At 37.3% G+C, this 22,652-nt stretch overlaps 2 protein-coding genes across 6 annotated transcripts in view; both read left to right on the top strand.

The window, feature by feature from the left end:
* Nucleotides 1-5,674, top strand: part of LOC139459639 (flotillin-1-like) — a 34,768-nt gene extending 29,094 nt beyond the window's left edge. For 2 of the 5 annotated variants that reach the window (XM_071241235.1, XM_071241234.1), the window contains exons 11-12: nt 821-985; nt 1,921-5,673. In XM_071241235.1, coding sequence (XP_071097336.1) covers nt 821-985; nt 1,921-1,950 — 195 coding nt within the window. In that variant the 3' untranslated portion in view covers nt 1,951-5,673. Of the gene's footprint in view, nt 1-820; nt 986-1,920 lie in introns of all 5 variants that reach the window. The other 3 variants (XM_071241232.1, XM_071241233.1, XM_071241236.1) reach the window with 2 other exon arrangements.
* Nucleotides 5,675-11,086: 5,412 nt separating this feature from the next.
* The window catches only part of LOC139459646 (uncharacterized), a 63,751-nt gene continuing 52,185 nt past the window's right edge, over nt 11,087-22,652 (top strand). Inside the window, exon 1 of the mRNA XM_071241242.1 lies at nt 11,087-11,144. The gene's annotated coding sequence lies outside the window, so the exon portion shown is untranslated. The remainder of the gene's footprint in view (nt 11,145-22,652) is intronic.

Below are 22,652 nucleotides of genomic sequence, written 5' to 3'. Positions count from 1 at the left end.
CAACTCAGTTTATTGCCTATTACAGTGATTGACCGATTGGACTATCATTCTAGGTACGATGTATTTACAGCAATCAAAACAAACAAAGCTTAAATTGTCAGTGTAGATAATCTTCATTGTGTTACAACTGCAGACAGAAATTGCTCAGTCCTAACTGTTGATCATGTCCGGTCAAAATTTAAGAATGTCCGGACAATACTTTTTAAAATGTCCGGACAGAAAAATTTAAATGTCTGGTAAGCAATATTTTAAACCGGACATTTGAGATTCCCAATCGGACATGTCCGGCGCATATGACGGTTTCCGGACCCCTGAGTTATATATCTGGTGCCTATTTCAGTGATTTTCCATTGGTAGCTTTGTGGTTAAGGTGTTAACTTGTTCCACCGAAAAACGAGGTTCAATTCCCCACATGTTCTAAGTTAGTATGTGTTAATCCCATTTCTGGTTTGCCACTGTTAGAGTGATATATACTACTCAAAGAAGTTAAAGAATACCTGATGTTTTCATATGACTATAGTTAATCTATCATGACTGGTGGGTATTTGAAACACAGCCTGACAAATGTGGGTATTTTTAACCTGTTTTGAGTAGTATGCATCATTAAAGTTCGGTTTGCAGAATAACAATGGGTTTGGAACATAACTATATATTTCATAAGGTTCCTGGTTCCCTTTGAGATTATCAATATATGGTATTTTTCTGAAGATAAAGAGTTTTGTTTAGGCGAATGCATGGTTATGTATTGTTGCATTTACCATGCGCAGTAGCGTGATTAATGTACAGGAATATTCTGACGATAAACTATCCTTGTTCTCAGCTGGCTGCGGAGATCTCTGCTCCATTGACAAACACGAGGAAGGTTACCATGGTTTCCAGTGGCAAGGGTGAAGTTGGCGCACTGAAACTGACCAATGAGGTGATGGGTATCATGGAGAAGCTGCCCCATGTTGTGGAGAACCTCACTGGAGTCAACATTAGCAGGGTGAGTACACATAGCCTTATATTAGCTGTGTGAGTACCCATAGCCTTATATTAGCTGTGTGAGTACCCATAGCCTTATATTAGCTGTGTGAGTACCCATAGCCTTATGTTAGCTGTGTGAGTACACATAGCCTTATATTAGCTGTGTGAGTACCCATAGCCTTATGTTAGCTGTGTGAGTACACATAGCCTTATATTAGCTGTGTGAGTACCCATAGCCTTATATTAGCTGTGTGAGTACACATAGCCTTATATTAGCTGTGTGAGTACCCATAGCCTTATATCAGCTGTGTGAGTACCCATAGCCTTATGTTAGCTGTGTGCGTACACATAGCCTTATATTAGCTGTGTGAGTACCCATAGCCTTATGTTAGCTGTGTGCGTACACATAGCCTTATATTAGCTGTGTGAGTACACATGGCCTTATATTAGCTGTGTGAGTACACATAGCCTTATATTAGTTGTGTGAGTACCCATAGCCTTATGTTAGCTGTGTGAGTACACATAGCCTTATATTAGCTGTGTGAGTACCCATAGCCTTATGTTAGCTGTGTGCGTACACATAGCCTTATATTAGCTGTGTGAGTACACATGGCCTTATATTAGCTGTGTGAGTACACATAGCCTTATATTAGCTGTGTGAGTACACATCGCATTATATTAGCTGTGTGAGTACACATCGCATTATATTAGCTGTGTGAGTACCCATAGCCTAATGTTAGCTGTGTGAGTACCCATAGCCTAATGTTAGCTGTGTGAGTACCCAAAGTTAGCTTGTATTCTGAAATGTAGATTCTGCAGTGGATTCTGAAATAATGTTCAAATGCAGTTGAAAATGTTGTGACATATACATGGTGAAGAGTGAATTTTGGTCAGGAATGAGATTTGTTTGTGACACTACAATAGTTGTAATGTGACAACACTTTTTGATTTCAGGCATTGAAGATTTCCCAGCGTAAGGCATAGAAGACTGTCTGTCTGCTTTTCATTCTTGATCAACAAAAGGACACCAATACTCCACCATGAACTTTTCGATAATAATCCAAAAAGATATTCAAGTAACCATGGTAACATATAATCAACAATCGTAAAAGATGTCAACATGAAATCAAACTAAGTTATGAAAAGACTTTTTAAGGAAGCACTCTGCATGTGTTTGTTAATTATAATTACTACAGGTGTGTCTTATAAGCTATTTTTGATCCCAGTCATTTACTAAGTCTGTGTGATTTATAGAGTGTTCTATAGCATAATGCATGTAAATCTTACTTCCATCTCTCTGTGTAGAATCGATGTAGAGAAATCATTTTTATATACCCTCCTTTCATTTCATTGTCATTGTACACCACTCAACATTTGTTTCTCATCTTTAATGAACAGTTCTTATTTCGAACAATAATAAAATGGTATCAAACTTTATGAGGTTCAGAGTGTTTGAAACGGAGTCTGTGCTTTGTATAATTTCAACAAAATTTTGAAAAAATATTTCTCGACAATTTTTTTCTCTATCAGTTCATCACTTGTGAACTGAGTGAGACAACAGAATTTGTTATTTTTGGAGTATTCTGATAGCAGACAATCAGTTGCTTTTATACAGAGCACACACACTGTTCATCGAGAATGTTTATTTGTAGCAAACCATGTGGTATGTTACTGTTTTCTGTAGATTACAGAAAATGGTTTGTGTTGCTAAGAGTATGCAGAGTTATCTGCCCATATTTTTCATCAAGGGCAGATAACTTGTGCATGCATGTTTGCGTTTCTTGATGCGGATGGTTTGGTTACCAAATAAAGAATGTTCTTGACTGTCAAAAGAATTGAATGCTACAGACTTATTAAACAGGCCATTTTGATTATTCAAGAAAACATCATATAATCTGAAATTCAATTTAGTAGAAAACTCTATTGTTGTTTGTTCATATGATTTACCTGAATAGACCTGAACGGTAGTTTAATTACTCTTTTCATATTTGTAGGACACCATGCTCTAAATATTTCTCTTACAATATGCTAGGCCTTGCCTGATCGAAACAAATTTTTATGATTGTTTAACTTAATTTTTGTTTTGAGACATGTTTGCATCGCATTAACAGTGTAAATAACATTCCCATTTCTGATTGAAGACCCAATGCCACCCTGTAGTGCTCATATTTCCATACTCAAGTAGACCTTCATGTTTTTTTGTATATATTTATGAATATCTATTTTATCGTCAAATAACTACATGTATTTGAATAGTCAGTTCAACCACTTACACCACAGAACGGGGCACATTTATTTTCATAAGCATACAACATGATTTGGTTGTAACAAATTCAGTAGTTATGTTGATTAAAAGCCATTAGTGTCCCTTAAGTTTGAACTTGTTTAAGAATAAACTTATTCTTTGATATGAGGTTTGAAAATTATTATTAAACCTTGTGTTTCTGTGTTTTGTGATTGTATTTATTTGCTGAGAATTAACTGGGAAGGTCTTACGTACTGGGATATTAGAACAACAGTGTTTATGCAGACAGATACAAATGGACTCGTACCATGCACCTTCAAAAGATGGTGTCCCTATCAGGTCTACTCACAATGTGGAGGTGGATTTCACCATGGTATGGGTTTAATACCCCACACATGTATTCCAAGTTCTATACAATTTAATGAAGCTGAAATAATTTCTTGGTCAGAACCCGGCTTGCTCCAATGACGAAGATGAGATTCAGTATAGATGGAACTGATGTTTGGTTAATTGTTAAAACCCTGTTCCGTTACTCCAGTACAAATTTGAAACATTGTTTTGGCCAGATTTCCATATAATGTGAATATTATTTTGAAGCTGATTTCAAATTGTCTTGGTCTGCTTGTAATGAAGGAGCTATCTACTGAATTGATCAATATCCCAGTATCCAGTAGGTTAAGGCATCCCAGGTCTACTAAGGATTATATTGTTAAAATGGCAGCATTATGAATATAATTTTCCCTTAAGTTATTACTTGATTCTGATACAAGACGGGAGACATTCAAATTGGTTTTTGGATTAATTAAATTCAGATCATTGCACCCAGTTTCAAATGATGCCACCACAGGATGAGGCTACAGCCAGGAAAGATGCAATATTTTGAGTGAATATTATGACTATTTTGTTTGTAGGCTAGTGCCTCTGTTTGTTTCTCATTCTGAGTTGTAATGAATAGAAGTTATGTCTCTTTTGTGCTTTTGTCTTTTGCAGAAGTTTCAAAATATTGACTTCCAACTGGCAACTTTTCTGATTGTTGTACATTTGGGTTATTCTTATTTTACCTCTCAGACTTTTTTTTTTTAAATTAATTATTTTGAAAAAAAAATCAATTTAAGATGGACCTTGATAACACAATATTTTGTGGTTTAGAAACGTAATAATCACTATTACTATTATCATGATTAGCATGTGTAATTTCATTTTAATGTTAAACCTATTTATTTTTAGTTGATTATATGATTTTATATGAAATGATAACTATTTACTATGAATAATTAATATTTACTCTCACAACACTCAAAGGTCTTTAAAAAAGTTATGATTTGATGCTCAAGGTGATATTATTTTCAGGTGTTGGACTGTTCAACTTTTATGGAAATAATTGGAATAATTTGCATGATCACCTACAATGAAAATCCAAACAGATTCTTGTAGTACCTAGTCATTATAGACCTATTCTCATTGATATTAAGAACTTTGCATTTCGTACCACATGTCTCATGAAGAATTATCATCTTTTCTTCATGGAAAACAAATTTATTAAGAAGCATATTATTTTAAATCAGTTCCCAATTGTCTCATGTTTAGCAAATTTTTCATTCAGTTTCATTCTTATGCTTTTTAAGCAGATTTTGTTTTGACCCTTTACTAAAATGAAATCAATTTCATTCATAGGAAGGATGTAAACAGTATGAAAGTAAATATTTTTGTTTCAAATATGTGATGCCATTGCAACTGTTTTTGTTTAGGGAACACTTATCAATCAAGAGTTGGCTCAATTTCCCTTTGGTTGTATGGCTCAACATTGGTTGACTCCTGTCATGCATCAAACAATTCTTCATTCATGTAGTCCTGTCTTCCTATATTTACATTCAAGATGTTAAACCTGAGTACCTTTATGTATCAGAGTTTTTAGCTATCAGGAATGGCATTGTATTTTAGTTTATTGATCAGTTATAATGATGACTCAAGTTGTTGACAGTGAAAACTGATGACAACTTTGAAAAGAACAAAAACATATTTTCCACAAATTCACAGTGGCATATCTTGTTGATAAGATACAACACCATTGTTTAGATTTAAAGCAGCAAGCAAACATGTTTTGTATGTATAATGATTTATCTTCAAAATTGTGTACTCCCAGATGTATTCCAGCTTGGGTAAAATATTCCATTAACAAATTTCCATCAGTTTTCAATACGACAACTTTTGCATTCGGCTTTGAGAAAGTATTTTTAAGCTTCTGTTATATGCCCTGTTCTTTTAGTTGTACATATCCAACAGCGTTGCACTTATTATGTCATAGATGTATCAAAACCTTGTAAGTGTACGAGTCAGGAGTTTTTTTATGTACTCTGAAATTATATGTTCTTCATAAGATTTTCTTTTTACACATTGCTCATGAATTGTGTTATTCTTGTCCTATCAGTATTTGATATTTGTGTATCGATTTTAAGATAAAATCTTCGTAATTATCTAGTTTTAGTTTTATGTCAATACTTGAACATGTTCTCTGATGGAAAAGACCTGGAAGAAATATCTCGAGTTGACTTCATAGAAGTGACATTGAGAAAAAAGTTTTAGTGCGATAGTGACAGAGTTCATAGGTCACACTGTGCCAAGCAAACGTTGGTGCCGCTGGAGCCGCTGGAAGTGCAGATGCTGTTTATGGGAGTTCTGCCTCTTGTACGTGTAGGGGCGGTTATGGTATTGTACATCTCACCTCACCATGATTCATACATCCGATACTGATCTCACAGGAATCGGTGACTTGTCTTACTGAAACTATTTTGCATTGATTGACCCTTTTCTAATCAGAATGTTCAAAACATCTACAGTCCATGCTACACCTGTCCAAACAGGACAGTTCGCTGACTTTTGTTGCATTAATATCTCTTTCGAATGGACTTATTTTGAATAAGATTGACGCCTCTGAATGATGTGTGCGAACATAAAACTTCTTGGTTTATACACATTATGTTCCTCCTTCCCATGTGAATACATAGGCTGCTTAAAGAGTCGAACAACAGGATCGGGAAGTCAGGATCGCTGACTTTGTTGGTGCTTGTATACAAATTGCGTAGATTAATGCTTTTGATTTCAATCACTGGATTGTCTGGTTCAGACCTGATTATTTACAAACTGCTGTAATATTACTGATTCTGGTGTTAAATAACAGACAAACAAAACATATGGCCGCTATGCAGTGTTATTGCAGATGGAAACCACTGATGGCCCAGACGATGAGAGCAAAGATTACATCACACAAACAATGTCTTGCTCTACAACATGTGCAACATATTCCCTAGCCTTGCAACTGTCTCTGCTCTACAGATTGCCTTAAGTGTCAGACAATGGTACGGTTTTAACCATATTCATGCACAAAGTTGGGGACATTTGACATCCATTTATTGGAGTATTTTATTTTATTTGATATTTGAAAATACAATGCATTTCGGCTGTATGTATTCACGGGTGTTGGAAGAACAAAGTGTATATAAGACCATTGAGTGCTGATGCACAACAAAGGAATGTCCTTCCTGTGAGCATTCCGGGTTAGAATACATCCCGAACCACCTTAATTGTTGGTTGTAAGAGGCAACCAAATAGATCGGAATGTCATACTTGACCTGGTTGATGTCGTGTCACTTGTACCCTGACGGTGTGGATGGCTGCTCACAATATCGATCACTGCATTGTCTGGTGTAAAGCAACAAACACACATACAAAGAATGTTGCAGTTCACAAAATAAGTGACATTGTTTATGCGTATAGATAGCTGCACCTTTCACAATGTCATTGTCAAGTTGCTGGATAAATAGACAATACTTGACGGGAATGTTGGAGGAAAGTCAAGTGGTTCTCATCATAGTCCTTATGTTATAAATAATGAACTTTATAAGTTCTTGGATGAAATACTATAGCCAAAGACTGCTTTCGAGTTCTAGTGGTAGACCATCAGCCTGGAGAGCTGAGGGTCGGAGGTTTGATCCCTGCCGCGTCACACAAAAAGATAAAAAGATGGTACTTCTTCTGAGTCAGTATAAAGTGTCTGAGTGGGGTATCCATGTTAAACTGCAGCTTGGTATCTCAGTGGGCTTGCACTATAAAATCGGCATTAGTCGTGAGTAGTACAAGCAGCCACATGGGCACATGCACGTCGCTATATAAGTGCAATAATCTTGGATAGGACCTTGCCTCACCTTGTCTCACCTATCACCAAAATTTCCAAAGCCCTCATGACCCCCTTAATTTCAAACCAATTATATTCTGGTGCAATCTTTCATTTCTTATGTCGGATTCTGAAATAAAAATTGGTAATTTAAAAAAAGAAAAAGAAGAAACATTTCTAAACAAAGAATACTTGGAAAGCCTAAATAAGCAGTCCCTAAGCAAGTTTGTTTCAAGTCATCCCAAACAGATTTTGTTCATTTGCAAACTCAAAACATATTATTCATAGCTCTCTCGCATTAAATGATAACCTAATCACACAAGTATTTAATTATGATGAATGGACATCACCAACAAATGGTCCCAACATCATGGAGAGTTGTCCCCCTTTACTGCATTGTGCTCCAGAAAACTAGTTCACCAATGTGGGTATTCAGGGATAGAATAGATCACCTACAACCTATGCTGGTTGTACGAGGCAACAGAATGGATTGAGTGGACTTGGTTGATGGTGTGCTATGGCATCACAATATTAATCACTGGATTGACTGGTCCAGACTCAATTATTTAAAGGCCGCCATCATATAGGTGTAATAGTTTGGAATGCAGTGCATCATCTATAGAATTGTTGCATCACATAAGAAACTGAAGGAAACACCCATTCTCCATCATTTGCAAAATATAATAGATACAGACGTACTGAATGATGATGTTTTCTGGAGCAAACATCCTCAGAATAGGATAAACGACAACTTGTACAGCGAATGGCCTGAAGCAGCTGAATGAAAGTTTGCTGGGTATCATACAGATTTCTGATTATAATGCAAAATATTTTAATTCCAGAAAAAGGGGAATTCTGTAATTGTGATGTGCCACATGAAGAATTTGGATATTGTGCTGCAAAATACTTTAGTTCCAGAAACAAAGAATTGTTATTATTTTGCAAAACATTGATTACTGAGAGAAATAATTCTGAAATTGTGCTGCAGTTTATTTGAATTCCAGGAATGTAGAATACTGAGATTGATTCTGTGATTGAAGTGGAATCACTTGTTCTGATGTACTGTAATACACCAAAGTCAGAATCTGAAATGGGCCAACCACACATTTTGCAGAATTTCTGTCGGTACTGTAATGGTATTATTTTGGGGCAGTAATTAAACGACTAACAGCTAACGAACAAATAACTGTAGTATGAGGAATTACTGCATCTCTCCTATGAATGAATGGTGAGCAAAATTATCTGTTAACCATCATTCTTCGATTTTAGTATTATATTTTACATATTATTTTAACAAGATTAAATGTCAATACAACAAAGAAACTTTACTGAGTTTAATGGATTATTCCGAAGGTGTGACAATGTCACTTTATGAATTTGTGATGTCATTTTATTGTTCTCAAAAATGACATCATATAAGTACAGATGACCAATCAGCATTGAGATATTGCTAAACTGCCCATAAAACACATACCAGAAAATGATAACACTACATCTTGTAACCCATTTAGGGAATTTATCATAAAACTACATACGGTATGTGATGTCACTTAAGAATCATTTAAACAATCTTCTTTTGACCAACTCATTGTTAAGTGCGATAATAAAATAAAATAATTAATAACAAAAATAGATGGATGTTTTCATTATACTGTAATTTTTTACCAACCCTAAAAAATAATTTTAAAAAAGTCTGTAAGCCTACAAAAATGTAATGCATTTCCTTAGATGAGAATATGTATTTAAAAGATGAAATTAAAAAAAATAAAACAAAAATAACATGAGCAGCATTGAACACATTATTTTATTTTTATGCACAAGAATTATTGCAAACAAACACACATAGAACTCCTTCATGCATTCACAAACTTTATTTTCATCCAGGATCTCTTCAGGAAACAAAAAGGCTATTTAATAAGAATATTAACTTTGTGTATATTTGTAGGAGTATACTGAGTCCTCGATTTGTTCTTGTCTGAATATGAAATACATATGTTATCAAAAAGCAATTGTTAACAATTGACAAGTTTAACATTTTCAAGAATCTTCTCAATTCAAAAGAAACAAGAACTTCATCAGGATATATGGGACCACAATGTGATTTGGTTTTCATTATGGCAGGGAAATGTTACATTTAGGTGTTTTTATTTCATTGAAATCTATTGTTACAAATTGTCAAAAACATTTTCATCTATAAATCGTATAAAAAAACATTCACAATTCTCGGCGAGCTGATAGTTTCTACTACAAAGGACAAATTCACTCCATAACTTAATGATCATTTGGAATGTGCCTGGTGGACTGCGATGCCTTGGTGCTATATTGGGGTATTCAAGTGATAACAGAAGGCAGGGCTTACCATACATGCCACTTGAGGCAGAGAATAACAGTCGAGAAGTCGAGTCGAGTTGAAGTTGTATATAATTCGGTACAGTTTATCAAAAAGGGTTGAAAAATTTAACCGAAATAATATAATTTCATTTATAATCATGTGGTTTTGACTACCATTTAGCAAAGAATTGTTGTTCATATCTGTTTACTAGTAGTTTGAAAAAAGGATTCATACAAGAACAACTATGTGCCAAGTCAGCACATTTTTGTAGTGGTAGTGGTTGTTGTGTTGGTGCCCCAGAAAACCTAGCCTAATTTTCAGCAAGGTTAAAGGTGGGGCCTCCTCTATTTTGGTCTTCCTGTATCTCCAAAATCAATCTGGACCAAGGCTTTTACAGCAACTGACACTTGACTTGGGTTGAGTCATTAATATAAACAACAGTAATTAATGAAGAGCGATGTCTTTGAAAGGCACTTAGAGTGAGTGAGTTGGGTTTAACGCCACTTTTAACAATATTCCAGTTATATCACGGCGTGTCACCGTAATGTGGGAGGAAAGCCCGAAGTGATGCAGGTCTCGGAAGTTTACCACTTTGGTGAAACCCACGAGCCAGGTATGGTCTTGACAAACCTAGAAACATAATTGGGGCGAACTGGGATTCGAACCCACAATCATAGACTTCTGGTGTGCCCAAGGGACACAACTCTGCAGAGCGAATCACTGTGCCTTAGACGACTGGGCCACCCATGCCCCCAAAGGCACTTAAAAGTTGGAAGAACATGAATACATGATACTTTTTAACGGGTAGCAACTTCTTTTATTCTTTGTAACGTCAACGTTTGTAAGGGCTGCGTCTTGCCTCTTCATCGGGTGAATTCACTGAAACGTTACAAATAATAAAAGACGTTGTTGTCCATTAAAACGTGTCATGTATTTAGGATTGAAACAGTTGCACTACTCATGCAGGGTGGTTGACAGTAAATGTACAATTGGGATTAACAATTGGGATTAACACTTGGGATTAACACCTTTCAATTAATGGCCGTTGATTGATTGCCAGCATACAAATGACATGACTATGTGGTAATTAGCCTTTGTAATTAAATGTTCATTAAGACAAAGGTTGTCTTGAATAGATCTCTATGACAGTTGTATGCTTTGTTGTTTTTTAAATGTTAATGCTTGACATAATTTAGGTTTACTTCATGAAAACAGAATACATTACCTACTTTACATATTGTATGGACTCAAACACGCATGATCAAAGCAACTCGAGGCACAAGTGAATGGAAATTTGTGAAAATCCATGTTCAGATTTATAGTGATCCGGGTTTCACTGTAACCCGGCAGGTGCTCGTTTCGAAAACGAGGCTGTCGCAAGTCTATTGAAAACAAACTTACACGCTGGACTACCTCAAACAAAATCCAAGGTAAGACAAAGAATATTGTTTGTTTTTTACAACTTATTCCACAAACTCACCGACATGATACGTATCGCTAATTACTATATGTACAATCAAAGATACCATCAATAAAATTTGATCCCCGTATTTTGAAGACTTTGGTAAATAGATGTTGTGACACTGCTCCCGTGTCATGCCCCTCCTTTTCGGGTTGCCTAGAAATTACGACGCCGTTTCTATGGTAACGCAACGCTCGTTGTGAGTAGATCCTGTCGTTTTTAAGCGATCGCGTTGAAAATACTCACAAACTGTTATGTTGAAATATTGTAAACAAATAGTTATTCTGTTTTGTTATACAAGCTTTTTTATAGCAGTGTTTTAGTCGTTTTAATATTTAATGGCGAAATATATCGTCCGAGATGATATTTGCAGATTTTCACCGTTTTGTGGTAATAAACTGTCATAATTGTTGCCTTCCGTGTAACACTGATTGAAGATAATGGTATTTATACGTGTCTGGTCATGCTCTACCCTGTTATACGGCGCCACATGTCGGCCAACACTGGAATGTCTAACCTGTCAAACACAAGGGGATGGTTCTGTCAGGATTGTCATGCCAATCCGGTTGATCTCATTTGTATTAATTTCTTCTCTTTATAATTTCGTGTGATTATCTTGGAGGTTACAGCTGATCTTGGTTGCCTGGTTTTAGGTCAAACATTATTCAGTGTTTGTGTAATGACAAATTCCGACAAATTTTAAGTTGATATTTCGATTGACAGGAGTGCCAGTATGTAGAAAATATAGCTCTTAGACATGTATTTTAGTCTGCGTATTAGTATGTTAGCCAGGGAGGTAAATTGTTTCTGTGTTGTTGTTGTTGTTGTTGTTGTTGTTGTTGTTGTTGTTGTTATAATTAGAATTAAAAAAATGCATAAGAGAGGGTTTGGTTAAATTATTATTATTATTATTATTATTATTATTATTATTATTATTATCATCATCATCAGTTGATGGCAGCCTGCATGAATATCACCATAATCATGCCACTAACAGAACAAACTCAATGGATGATTCTGTCATTTTGTGTCTTCATTTGATCTATATATGCTTCTTAGATTTAATGTGTTTCTATCAATCACGTCAATGTGGTTGAGATTAATGAACTTGGTAAGCATGGTAAGGCACATCATTAATTAAATATTAAACATGAATATTATCCCCCACCTGCCTTCATAATAAATACCTTGACTCCCCTCATATTATTGTTCTCAAGTACCAACAGTTTTAAAAGACCCATGAGTATTTGTTTATATATATATATATACCTAGCTGCAAAACTGCTGGTGTGGAAGTAAGCAGTACACACTTGCTCAGTTCTTCAAGAGATTCCATCTGTCGACAGTTAACATGCGTGTAACCCTTGATCATTTTCTATATATATGTATTATATGTATTGGGTTGTATGATCCCCAGGGAGCTCAGAATGAAAACTAAGAGCACACTGATGCACTGACCAGTGTTATAATGTTAGCACTTTGAGCATACACCTTGTGTATGGAGGCTAGCCCAATGTAAATATAATTGGGACATAATCTAATATTTAATTTGTTGTGGGCTGATTATTTTCTTTGAGTATGCCTTAAAAAAACCAGTATCTTGTATTTGATATAATTGAAACTGTGAGTATGTTATGTTGAAGCTCTCATCTTTTTAAGTGCCCTTATTGTGAGAAAAATAATATGTTGTTCATAGTTTCTTGATTCCCCATTTCGTCATGTTTTTTCTTTCCAAAATTTACTATAAATACAATCTGTCACGACTCAAAGCTTATATAAAGTTATAGTGCTGTTCCTTCATTTATAAGGCCATTTGATCATGATCATGATGATAAGCCCTATAACATGTATAAGACATACTTACAAGGTTGATACTGATTTACCCTGGAAAACAAGATATTAATTTCTTCATCACTTATATCTTTATATATTTCTTTTTGTTTTTACTTTAAGTGCAAATAGTCATAATAGTAACATTTTCTGCTGAATACAGCATTATTTAAAAAAAACTAAAACTTGATATCTTGTAAGCAGTAAAGAACTGCTGTAAATAAATAATAAACAATAAATAAATCAAAGTTTTATTCACTCATGCATTTGGTATTATAGTGGTAAAGCATTTGCTCATTTTGCCTTAGACCTGTGTTTGATTTCTTACATTGGTACAGTGTGTGAAACCCATTTTTTGAGGTTCTAGCCATAATATTGCAGTGCACTGCTTAAAACATCTATCAAGATGTTTATATCATGTTTCTAATATTCACCCCATTTTGATACTGACAATTGACAGAGTTGAACATTATGTTACAATGACAACCACCTATGTTTGTTCTCTCACTGTTCAGTGCATTCAGTGGTGACAACTTGCTACATAGTTTCTACCTTATGGTGGAATATGGGAGTTACATCACACAGGGCACAGGTCACAAATGTGTTTCGGCAGCTTGGATCCTGCCCCACACTGAACCACAGTAACACATGTCATGTCTCCTTGGGCAAGGGACTTTGTTCAAAACTTTGACGAACAATATATACATAATAATCAAGGAATCAAGAAATGGTGGCGCTATCTTGTAAACAGCATTGATCCTGTGACGGTGAAAACCATGATTCTACATGTTCTAAATTTCTGAAGACCTGTAACATTTTAATAAATTATGATTGTTAGGTAAATCCTTGTCATATATAACCAGTGAGTGACAGATTATTTGAAAACAAGTGAGTAAAGGCTGGGGCCTTACACTTTACACAAGAGAAACACATTATCCACATTTCTGAATGTTGAGTAGATTATGATATATGATATCAATTGTCATGTTAAGTTGGTTGGTTGGTTTGTTGTTTTACACCGCACTCAACAATATTCCAGCTATATGACGGCGGTCTGCAAATAATCAAGTCTGGACCAGACAATCCAGTGATTGACATCATGAACATCGATCCACACAATTGGGATCGATGACATGCATCAACCAAGTCAGCAAGTCTGACCATCCAATCCCGTTAGTCACCTTTTACGACAAGAATAGTCGCCCTGTACGGCAGGCATGGGTTTGCTGAAGACCTATTCTTCCCCGAATCGTCATGGGTCTGTCATGTTAAGGAAGAAATGGAAGAAATATATGTGGAATGTAAGCACTCTAATAAACTTCAACCCAAGAAGATCCGGGTTAGAATAGGCCTTCAGCAACCCCTGTTTTTTGTTGGCGACTAACAGAATTGGGTGGTCAGGCTCACTGACTTGGTTGATGCATGTCATAATATTCTAAATGTGTGTGATTGATGGTCGAGATATCAATCACTAGAGTGTCAGTTATTTACAGACTGCTGTCATATAGCTGGAATATTGCTGGGGTGCGGTGTTAAACAACAAACAAATCTAATAAACTTCATTGTGCAACATGCTCAATGGACACAGTAAGGCATTACCGTATTCGACGTAATAATCGCCCAGGGCGCTCTCAAAATTAGAAATAGGGGGCTCTTATTGGAATATTACTTTGGTGAAAAAAAACAGAGTTGAAAGATAAATTTCGTGGTTTATGCTAAGCATAGACAGCCTGAAATGTTTATGTACGACAGATATATTTTTTTCCAGAGTTTAATTGCCCAAGATTAACGGTGCATATAACAAACGAGTGCGTATTATACGCGAAAAAATAAGTCTTGTGCACATTGATCAATCGGAAGGGGTGCCAATTGGGATTGTTCACTAGCTTATATATTAGCAAATATCGCCGTGGGTGCTTAGTAGAGCAGGGCGCTTATTACGTCGAATACGGTACTTTGCTTGAACTGACAAATGTGTTTTTAAAATCTATGAGATGCACATATAGAAAGATTGCAGTGATTGTGCTTGATCTTTTGACCTTTATGCTTAAAACTGGTTTTCAAATATCTGACGTGTCTGAAGCCTTTTATTAGTAATAACAGTGTATGGTGGGTGAAAACCCCATGTAGATTCCAGGTTAGAGTAGGTCCTCAGCTACCTGTGCTGGTCGTAAGAGGCACTTTAGTGGATTGGGTGGTCAGGCCCAATCAGGACATGGTTAATTGAGTACCACAGTACCCTGACAGCCTGGATCTTTGCTCACAGTGTCAATCACTGGAATGTGAGGTCCAGACTCCTTTATTTACAGACCACCCTCATTAAGCTGGAATACTGCTGATTCTTTCATATTACTATAGTTAATCTTTCACAGCATGATCATCTATAGTAATATGAAAGAGTCCGGTGTTCATGAACTTCTTTTGAGTTGTGTATATCATTATGGAATGGATACTTAATAACACCCTGGACGATCAAGGAGGCATATGAGCTCCAGATAACTTTTTGAGCAATTGAGTTTTTACTCCAGGGCTTCTATTTTAATTGGGTTATTACATTTTTAATGGGTAACAAATATTTGTTCACTTGTCTATTCATCACTCTATTGGGTTTTTCCCAAAATTAGTGAACATTTTAAGATTAAAAAAATAATAATAATGTTTTAGATGTATATAACTGTTCTAAATATATAGACTTGACTCGGAAATTAGCTCCTTTGTATGTGTGCTGAAAAAGCTTCATTGTGTATTTACGCATACTGTTTATATACATTTGAGTTTTTCATTTAATGCATGCATTTCTGTACGCAAGTTGATTGAAAGTAATTGGGTTTTGAATATTTTGTGTGTGTATTTTATGCAAATACGCTGCTTATCTGTAGCTGTAAGGCATTTGTGGAAGGTCCCCAACCTTCCAAATTGGATGCTTCCACCCACCCACTCACCATCTCAAACCCTGAAGATCCGGGTAGGAATAGGTCTTCAGCAACCCATGCTTGTTGTAAGGGGCGACTAATGGGATCAGGTTGTCAGGCTCGCTGCGTAGATTGATGCTCATGATATAATCACTGGATTGTCAGGTCCAGACTCGATTATTTACAGACTGCTGTCATACAGCTGGAATATTGCTGGTTGCAGTGTTAAACAACAAACAAACAAAACTCACTCACTTTCAATTAAAAGTGGATAAAAAGGAATTCTGGGTTAGAATAGGTCCCAATCACCCAATTGCTGGTTATAAAAGATGGAATTGGATTGGATGGTCAGGCTGCGTGATTTGAATGCAATAATACCCAGCGGCATGACACTTTGATCACAGAGTTTTACTAACTGATCTATTAGAAAATATCTGCCATTCCTGGCTAGATGTGTCAAGGGTGTATAGGCATGGATGACACTGGGGCCAACTATTCGCCCAGAAAGTGAGACCGCTATGAGAACACAATCAGTAGATGAAGGCGTCAGGCCATGAATTATTCATATGAATTCCAACACTAAATGAAGGCACCAACTGTGACGGAAGGTATTCATATTGTGTATGAGTTATGCTTCTTTAATCAAGTGTGGAGCAGATCACGGCTTGGTGTATTGTACACACACAAGTGTCTTCTGCCCTGGCAGCCATCTTGTCTCTGAGGCTTCATACCAAGATTTTGTTAAATTAGGTTTATAGTTTATGGTTGAATGGAAGTCAGGCTGTGGTATTGGTGCTGTGTGTATAAATGTGTGTTGATACATTGACAGAAACAGACATAGCATTGGAAACGGATGTTTCTCCCCTGGGACTGTGCTCCTAGCAGGGTGAGTGAGTGAGTGTGTATGGTTTTACGCCGCTGTTTTTAGCAATATTCCAGTAATGTCACCACAGGGAACACCTGAAATGGGCTTCACACATTCTACACATGTGGGGAAATGATCCTGTGTCGTTTGCGTGACAAGAAAACATTTTAGTTGCTGGGCCACCGCCCCTATAGCAACCTATGCTTGTTCAGGCTTGGTGACACAGAAGCGTGTGTTATAGATTGATGCTCATCATATCAATCAAGGGCTTTCCTGGTCCTGCCCTGATTCCATCATTCAGCTGGAGTATTGTTGCGTGCAACATAAAACATTGAATAAACAAATGTTGACACATAAGAATCAATGCATTTTCTTGTGTGATCTCAGTTTGCTATTTGGACTGTGTATTCGGCATAGCAAGATTAACATTAGTTTGTCAAACCATGTACATCCCGCTGGTGACACATGAACATGTTGTTGGGAGGCTGGGGTGGTGAGGTGAAATGGGGTTTAATGTCGCGTCCAAGATTATTGCACTTATATACCAAAGTGCATGTACGTGTGTGTTTGTGTGGCTGCTTGTACTAGTCTGGACAGATGCCGATTCATAGTGCTAGCTCACTGAGATACCATGCCGCAGTTTTACATGAATACCCCACTCAGTATACCGACTCCGAGCCGACCAGTCCTTGTTTTAGCCCCTTAATGCCGAGCGCAAGACTGGGTAACAAAAAGTACCATCTTTTAACATCTTTTGGTATGACACGGCCGGGGATCGAACCCTGGACCTTCCGCTCTCCATGCGGATGCTCTACCACTAGACCACGGAGGCAGTCGTTGGGTGGAGTTTACAGGCTGAATTTACTTGTTTACTGCTATAGTTGTATCATGTGTATAGACCATTGGAAGATTGATGAATATGTATTTTGATTGTTAGGTCATAATATGATAACATTAACACTGTGAAGGAAAAATACCCTCTTTATATATGCATCCATAGTTCCTGGATGCAGGACTCATGGTGTGATTTTTATGCGTTTGTGCTCCAGTCTAATTAAATTTACAGGTATCAAATCTATGATCAAGACCTGTAAACTGAAAACTGTTGGTTTATGTCCAAATGAGACTTGGAGACACAATGTTATTTATTCTTAGCTAAAGATATCACTTATAAAACTTTCAGTGCCCTCAGAATATTCCGGGTGAGCAACAGAACATTGTGCTTGTCATGTCCTTCAGTCATACAAGTCCAAGTCATGCAATTTATTCCAGTTTAGGTACAAAAATGTTGAGGTAGGACCGATGATTGCGACCACAAAAGAATGTTCAAACCAAAACAAACAAACTGTCAATGGTGATTTGAATGTGGGTGCCTTTGTAAACAATCTATAATATAATTACACGCAAGTACGCAGGCAGGCTGCGATGACCCTGTATCATGCTATAGGTCTCCCTAGGTATAGCACACATGTGCTCTCTGTGTGGTGTTCAGTGCTACACTGCCTCTTTATTACCCTGATTACAGAAAGGTATTTTGTGTTTGTTTTCAGTTGTCATGACTTCGAGATCTCTGTTAAACTTTTTTGCATTTTCTTTAGTTTTTAAACATGTTAAGGCAAAGGTATTAATACTTGTGCTTACATGTGACGATTTTTTATATTTGTTTTGTTTTAGTTCTGATGCGGATGTTGTATAACAGTCAGTAATGATTCTACCTATATCATGGTGGTCTGTAAATATTCAAGGCTTGCCAGAACTGAAAGCGTGAGCAGATTTAAATGCATTGAGAATGAATAAAGATGATGATACTGCTACTGCTACTGCTACTACTGCTACTACTGCTATTACTACTATTACTATAATACCTACTACTACTACTACTACTAGGTGAGGTTAAGCAGCATTGGTTGTGGAGAGTAGGTGGATAGGTGTCTGCGTTTGGCAACTTGACCCCTGAGAGTTTCTTGGGCTTCGGTCCAGCCCCACACTGAACATAATGTAGCACACATAGTCTCTTTTTATTCAAGTGACTTTTTGAAATATGCCTCTGTTTACCTCTGCAGTGAATGGGAACCCAGTAGAATGAGATGGTAATGTGACTGGTAACTTTCTAGTTTCCCACAAGCAGCTTGGGTTATATACCCCCTGGATAATTGAGTGCACACTCATCCACTGACCCATGTAAGAATGGGGGCGGTCGGGTAGCCTAGTGGTTAAAGCGTTCGCTCGTCACGCCAAAGACCCGGGTTCGATTCCTGACAAGGGTACAATGTGTGAAGCCCATTTCTGGTATCCCCCGCCGTGATATTGCTGGAATATTGCTAAAAGCGGCATAAAACCATACTCACTCACTCACTCATGTAAGGATGTAGCGCTTTGAACATGCTTTAGTGTGTGGACGTGGCACATAATAAATTTGCACATTATTGTTGTTGTTATCATTGCCCAATGTTGGTAACTGTGGTGGAAAAATTCTCTCAGTTTCTCAGGAAAAAGCCTCCAGGTTGAGGTGCAGAGTTACAACTCTACCTTAATAACAACATGATGTTCCATGGTGGGAAGAGGATTTTTTTTTCTTCTTATGAAACATTTAACAATTCTGTACAGCCACTCACTGATATAACAGATAATTACCGATTTATTGTACACATTAATGTTTGGTTAGATATGGATACATGGTTTCCAATAATACCTCATTAATATGTACTATGTTCAAGGGAGGATCCAGCTTTTTTGAAAGGGAGGGTACCAAAATATCAAAATCCTCTTTTAGTCAATTTTACTGCCTACAATACACTACATTTTTTCAAAAGTTCGGGTGGGGACCCTCCCCCCTCCCCCCTCTGGACCCACCTATGATGTTTAACCACCCTTGTGAAGTATGATATGTTTGCTGATATCAAAGCCCCTCAGTACAGCCCCTCGCCCGGAGTTGGTGAAATGCCAGCCCTCCATGCCAGGGTCTAGTCCTATACTGTATGTATGGTGGCTTGTGCCAGCCTAGGTGCTGGTGTCTGTGGGGACATGCTGGTGTCTGTGTACTGACATTCCTTGTTCATTCACACACTTGACTTATACCCACATGCACTTAAGCAAAACAGTATATTCTTATCAACATTAAAGGACGTTTTAGCTCTGCAGTTCTATCATGTAGTATGACAGTCAAACAATGTGATTTTTTCTGCTTGATACTATCTTTGTTGAGGTCAGTGTTGTTTTGCAGTGATCATTATAACTGTTTACAGTATTTGAAATTTCTCATGGTACCGTCGGACCTCGTGTTGAACTCGTGTTGACCTGGAAATAAGTTTAGTTATTAGGTGTTCAAGACATCATGGGAATTTTATTCTTAAGTTGGACACTTGGGTCTCTCAACTGAGTTCGAGACAGTTGGGAATTTGACATATCCTAGTTGGACACAATGTGGTTCGTATGTTTTTATCTTGAAAAAACATCCAGATAGACCGGGAAAGGGGTTTGGAGTGTGAAACCTGGTTCGTCCTGAAATATGTTTTGATAGTTGTTTGAATGGCAATAAGTTATTGTGTGAAATCTTGTATATTCACTTATGAACATATTGTACATTCAAACCCATCCATAAGCACATCCATGCATTGACAACTCAGAAATATACCCATCCATGCAATCAAAGTATACCTATCCATTGGACCAACCAACCCATTCATGCATGGACATCCCACCAATAATCTCATCTATGGACCACACACTAATATACTCACCTGTGGACCAACCACATGCTTACAGAGGTGAGGATCGGGTGGTCAGACTTGGTTGATGCATGTCATTGTGTCCCACTTGCTCAGATTGATGATCAGATGTCAATCACTGGTTTATATGGTGACCAACATCATATAGCTACAATATTACTGTGTTAGACAACAAACAAACCAGCCACCAACATACCCATCCGTATATCATCCACTAACATATCCATCCTATGGACCATCCACCAATATGCCCATCAATGGCAGACCTGTCAACCCTCCTGCATTTTGCGGGAGACTCCCGCAATTTGATGAAATCTCCCAGTCTCCCGCATTAGAGACGAATTCTCCCGCAAAACAGCATTTTTCAATAATTTAGAATGTGCCTCCATTGTCTCACAAGTAAAAACAAAAAACAGGAAGCTGACGATTACGAAAATCTTCGAGTAAGTTTTCCTATTAAATTTGATTGCAATCGCCTGTCTCTGTGTAACACTCAGAGCTTTTCGTAACACCTGATGATTACTGAAAACAAACACACATGTGCTTTATAATGGCGTTGCGATTAGAAATTCATATTGTCTTAATTACGGCAACCAAACGCCCCGCGGATACAACACCTGGATCAACTTTGAAAAAGAAGAAATACACCTGCATTCAATGGACCACCAATATAGTTATCCATGGACCACCCAGCAACATACTCATTCATAGACAATCCACCAATATACCAATCTATGGACCACCCACCAATATACCCATCTATGGACCATCAATATACCCATCTATGGACCACCTATCAATATACCCATCCATTGACCATCAATATACCCATCCTATGAATTATCCACCAATATACCCATCCATGGACCATCAATATACCCATCCTACGGACGATCCACCAATATACCCATCCATGGACCATCAATATACCCATCCTATGGACGATCCACCAATATACCCATCCATGGACCATCAATATACCCATCCTATGGACGATCCACCAATATACCCATCCATGGACCATTAATATACCCCTCCTATGGACCATCCACCAATATACCCATCCTATGGACCATCAAAATACCCATCCAAGGACTATCAACATAGTTATCCATGGACCACCCAGCAATGTACTCATCCATATTCCAGCCTCCAATATACCTATCCATGGACTATCAACATAGTTATCCATGGACCACCTAGCAAAGTACTCATCCATATACCAGCCTCCAATATACCCATCCATGGACCATCTACTCGCCACAGTAAGGGAGTTGTCAGTGCACACAACAGACCACCATATGACAAATCCCACCAACAAAACAACCGAGGTATGCACACGTCAATCTTAAACATGTTAAACCTGCCTCAGATTACCTATCATCTAGACTTAAATGCTTTTACCTATAAAATCAGGCACCATTCTTCACACTAAAGGTTCAAGTGCTATCTAGTCTACGAGAACACGGCAGCTTAATGACACCCTGGGAGACCAACCTTTCCTCACCTCAGATCCCTTGAAGCTTACAAAATACTAATCATCTCAATGACATAATACTGCCCTCAGGTATTCCTACTTACAACATGCCTTGATAATACCTGTATGTTTGACCAAGATGGGCCTCACACATGGTCCACACAGCTCTAAGACTCTCACAGGACACACAAGCTGTGTGGGTAATTGGAATACGTGGTCCAAGCCCTATAAATCCTTCATGACTTTCTGTAAGGCTTGTTTGATATTTTCCATTTGGATTGCCATAGGGTTCAGACTGAGTGATGTATGCTTACAATAATGGGAAATATCAACAGAAGGGTTTATCATACTCCTAGCTGTACAGTGTATTGATTGTATTGCTTATGGTTGTAAAGGGGTGTATATACATGCCTATATCACCACTCTCCTCTGTCTTATACCCCATTGACAGCTGTTAAATCAGCACACAAGGACATGTGTAAGTAATGGACATACCTAAGCATTTAGTTTTCATGACATTTTTCCAGGAAATTTTACTTTATGGAGACCCCATTAGAATTTGTTGATCAAGTCTTGTTGATTCTACCACGGAAATAAATAGATTTATGTGATTTTGCCAACTAAGACCTTGTTTTGGTTGATATATAATTTCTCTATAACAATG

This window comes from Haliotis cracherodii, unplaced genomic scaffold (genome assembly GCF_022045235.1).
Source record: "Haliotis cracherodii isolate W230 unplaced genomic scaffold, xgHalCrac1.p SCAF_13, whole genome shotgun sequence".
Taxonomy (NCBI): Eukaryota; Metazoa; Mollusca; class Gastropoda; order Lepetellida; family Haliotidae; genus Haliotis; species Haliotis cracherodii.
Note: the sequence above shows the minus strand (reverse complement) of the source record. Positions and strands in the feature narration are given on the sequence as shown.